General features: G+C 32.8%; 1 protein-coding gene across 1 annotated transcript; it reads right to left on the bottom strand.

The window, feature by feature from the left end:
- Positions 1–322: 322 nt before the first annotated feature.
- On the bottom strand, positions 323–3137 carry LOC105315514 (uncharacterized; the record flags this gene model as incomplete). Its single annotated transcript, XM_011410195.1, has 7 exons — positions 3056–3137; positions 2626–2988; positions 2240–2575; positions 1837–2193; positions 1387–1755; positions 908–1264; positions 323–643 (listed from the first exon to the last, which is right to left on the bottom strand). Coding segments are annotated over exons 1-7 (2185 nt in total), but the record flags the coding sequence as incomplete, so codon positions are not given.
- Positions 3138–4406: the final 1269 nt, after the last annotated feature.

Here is a 4406-nt window from a genome sequence, read left to right as displayed (position 1 = left end):
ATTATTAAAAGGAGTAAGTAAACATTGTAACCAAAAAAGAAAACTAGAATAATACAATAACAAGGACACACAATCACTGCATAAATAGTATATCTAGCAATTGCTACATGTGCAATTTATAAGCTTATCACTATAACGCCTGCTTTAATATACACAAGTATGATGATAACAAATTTAACGTATTTAAATTAAATACATTATAATCAATAAATTCAGTATATGCATGATACATAGTGACACACACCATATTGCAATCTACATAGTACAGTATAGCACAATAATGAAATGCTAATTACTATTGTATCAATTATTATGTGCCTACTTTCGAATGGTAAGTTTGATGTGTCATCATTCCTTGCTACCATAGATATTTGACTAACATTAATGGATGCTTCACAAGTATACAGACCAGCATCAGAAGTATTGAGAGAAGAGAATCTCAAATAAAGAGAACTCATTGCATTAGATACAGTCATAAGAACTGGAGGTACACTAATAACATTGTTAACTGATCTCTTAGTCCATGTAATCACTGGTGAGACTATGAGTCTATCAACAACTGTCACTGTACAATTTAACATGTATTCTTCACCAGGTTCAGCAATACCCATAGTTACTATCTCTACTACTGGCCCTGGAGTAGCTGAAAAAAAGACAAACAGTAATTACCAATAAGGTGATATTATTATGTAGGACTTGAATAGGATCACAGAATTGCTTCAGATTATATAGTAGTAACACCTTAAAACAGCCTTTAACCAACAAAATGGCAATAATCAATCCAATAATAATCACCCTGCACAGCTCGAAGAACAATACAATAGCACCTATATCAAGCTAATGAAAGCTTTTTGGTACCATTACACAAAAGTGACTAGTATTTACAGCATATATGCAGTCTACTTACCAAAAACTGTAATAAAAGTATTAGCACTAGTTGTTGTATTCCTGAGATATGTGTAGCTATTAGGAGCAGTCACTTCAACATTACAAGTATACATTCCACTATCATCAGCATTATCCAATGGATAGAACATTAATGTTGCATTATAATGTAATGTATCAATCATATTGAGATCCACAGTAATAGTAGCATCAGATGAACCCATAGGAACATTAGTACCATCACGTGTCCATAGATTAGTTACACTTACTGGTATAGTAACTAATGGATCTAACATTATGTCACATTTAATGAAGAAAGGTGTTCCTGCATATAATATATTATTACGCTCCTTTGATATAGTAACAATCATTGGTGGAACTATGAGAATATAATAAATAATTAGAAGAATATGTATCAGACTTTTATAGTAAGAATAAATGTCTTTTTGAAAATTAACTCACTAGCAGCTCTACATATTGTACAGAATAATGTTAACTTACAGTCAACAATCAAATTAAAGGCATCACTATCCTCTTGATAATCATAAGTAGCAGTGCTAGGATCATTGGTATCATTAGAACCAGTTACATTAAACTCAGCCATACATGTATACATTCCAGCATCTTCAAACCTCACTGGATTCAGTATTAGAGTATAGTTAGTAACTGAACTAGTATCATCTGTTGTGATACTGTATGGTCTATTTAAGTTAGAGAGCATTTCCATATCTGTATCATTCATTTTGATGAAAGTAACCATTGGTGTTACTACTAATCTCTCAACTGTTGTTAGGGTACATGTTATAGTTAGACTCAGACCAACTTCAACTGAACCAACTGATGAGAAATTTACTGTCAATGGAGGAAGACCTAAAAGAATATAAAGTAAAAGAGTAAAATTAGAGAAGAGATTGAGAGTAAGATAAGAGATATTGTATTTTTGTAAATTACTTTCAACAGTAACATCAAGGGTAGTATCAGTAGGTTGACTTGATGCTATTAATGAGTTACCAGAATTGATGGTCATTTGACAGGTATATGTTCCTCCATCATTATTAAGACCAGTATCAATAGGTAGAAACAATAGCATGCTTACAAGACTGTTACCAGTTGGAGGTATCACTTGACGTCTTGCTTCATTAGTTGCTATTACATTACCACTAGGATCAGTCCATACTACACTAGCAGTTACTGGTGTATTCACGATTGTAGTGTTTACTGTAGCTGTACAGGTTAGGAAGTAACCTGTACTCTCATATATTGGACCAGTTGGAGGATCAGCAACTATTGATACACTGGGAGGAGGTACTGTAAAAGAATATTATTATTTCAAATAATAATAATTAAAACTAACCTTGAACAGTTAAATCTCTGTTTGTTCGATCTACAATACCAAAAACAGCAATTGTTGCTTGACAGTAATATTGTCTAGCATCAGTTGTCTTCACTGGATCAAGTGTAAGTACACTGGTGAATATATTTCTATCTCTATCAACAGGTACTAGTGTAACATCATTGTTTTCACTAGTCACATCTTGAGATGCTTCTAAATCATAAGTCCATCTGACACTAGTAAGATTCTCAACAAAATTAGGAGGTGCAACTATGACACAAGATAAATTGAATACATCACCAGCAACAGGAACAAAAGGAATGTTGATACTAATATCAACATGATTGATGTCAAACCCTATCAAAATATAATGGCAAATGAGATAAAATATAAATAAATTCACTTACTTGCTACAGTTAATGTAACTGCACTGCTATTATCATTCCCTGCTATTATGATAGGAGTATTAGGAGTCACACTAACTGAACAATTATAACTAGCACCATTATCAAGCTCATCTCTTAAACTATTAATATGTAATACTCCAGTGTACTGATTATTAGTCATAACTGGAGGACTAATAGTAAAATCACTTCCATTGGTCAGTACAGTGTTATTTCTCCTCCAACTCATAGTAACACTAACACTAGTATCAATATATTGACTGATGTCAGCTATACAAATAATATCAAGAAACTGTCCTTCTGCTAGTTCTCCATCTACTAAATGTCCAGTAGCATCATACTCAACAATAACTGAAGGATCTGGTACTATGGAAATCAATAAATAAAACATTCATAAGTTACATGTTAATTGTAATGAAAATATAATACTGACCAGATGTTGGACAAGGAGTAAATGAACTAAACTCTTGACATGATACATGAAGTACCAATGATAAAAGAAACAGCAAGGGCATCATGTTTAGTGATAAAAAAAGAAAAATTGTAGCTCTATAAAAGTATATTGTAAATGTAAAACAATAACATTTATTAGCAATATGTCAACATAGATGCATTATCACTGCTTCTTAACATAACTGACATGAGATAATGAATATTAACACAAACTGATAAAGCAATTGTGCAGACTAATGTTCATTGCAGTGCTATACTTTTTAAATTCATATGTATTTTTATAAGTAGAGTTAGATTACATCATGCTATATAGCTAAATGAATGTACATATGGGCGGTGTGGTTGCATGAGTACACTACGACATAACTTCAAGCCCTTAGTTTGATCTTCTGTTGTGCTCTACGATTTATTGGTATAATGGGCAGTATAATAAATGTAGCTTAGAATTTATAGTCATGTCAACACTTTTTCTTGCCTTAATTAATAGTGCTACATAGACTTGAAGTGTGTGTGTTACACATATAAGGTAAAGAAAAACTGTGGTCTGTAAATATGTCAACATTCTTCCATTATCAGTGTATCACAGCATAACTGAGATAAGATGTACATTGTATAAGGGAAATAGAACCTAAATAGAACATTAAACTTCAGATGTAAAATTTTTATACTTCAGTGAAACCTACTTTGCAGTAATTTACAAGAATGCAGTTACGTAGCTCAAAGGCAGAGCTCAAGCAAACATGCACACAGATAAAGTGACACTTTAACTTTGCTCCACTCCTACGCATGTTGACATTGGGAACAAATACAACAACACTACATTAACCATTTTAAAAATCAACACAATCTTCAGTAATTACAAACTTATGCTTAGACACTCTCACCCACCTTCTATCAGTGTGGAGTATAATGCAGCAAAACATACAAAATTTTTAGGAAACAATAAAAACAAGAACAGTGATAAACAGGACATTATTAACTTAAAAAGTTTATAAAAGCATTAATTTAATTTATTCACTGGTCACATTATATCTCACTATGCAGTAGTAGGTCTATACTATTATAATTAGAATACTATGAACCACCAGACTCTCCACCTGATTCTGTATCATCATCACCTCCATTAGTAGGACCATCAGTATTGTACACATGTCAAACCGTTTCTTCATGCATGCACTGGATGACTTAGGGCCACCAGATCTACATATGTCAACAATGAGGAAAGAACAATATTACCAAGCGCTAGCGCTTGGTATGTAGGGTTGAGTTGGACGATCGCGCCCCCAAAATGGCTGCCATCCCAGAAGCATTGAGCCCATTTAATATCTTTA

Source organism: Amphimedon queenslandica, unplaced genomic scaffold (assembly GCF_000090795.2).
Source record: "Amphimedon queenslandica unplaced genomic scaffold, v1.1 AMPQUscaffold_9835_Cont17951, whole genome shotgun sequence".
Classification (NCBI taxonomy): Eukaryota; Metazoa; Porifera; class Demospongiae; order Haplosclerida; family Niphatidae; genus Amphimedon; species Amphimedon queenslandica.
This window is presented reverse-complemented; position numbering and strand designations above follow the sequence as displayed.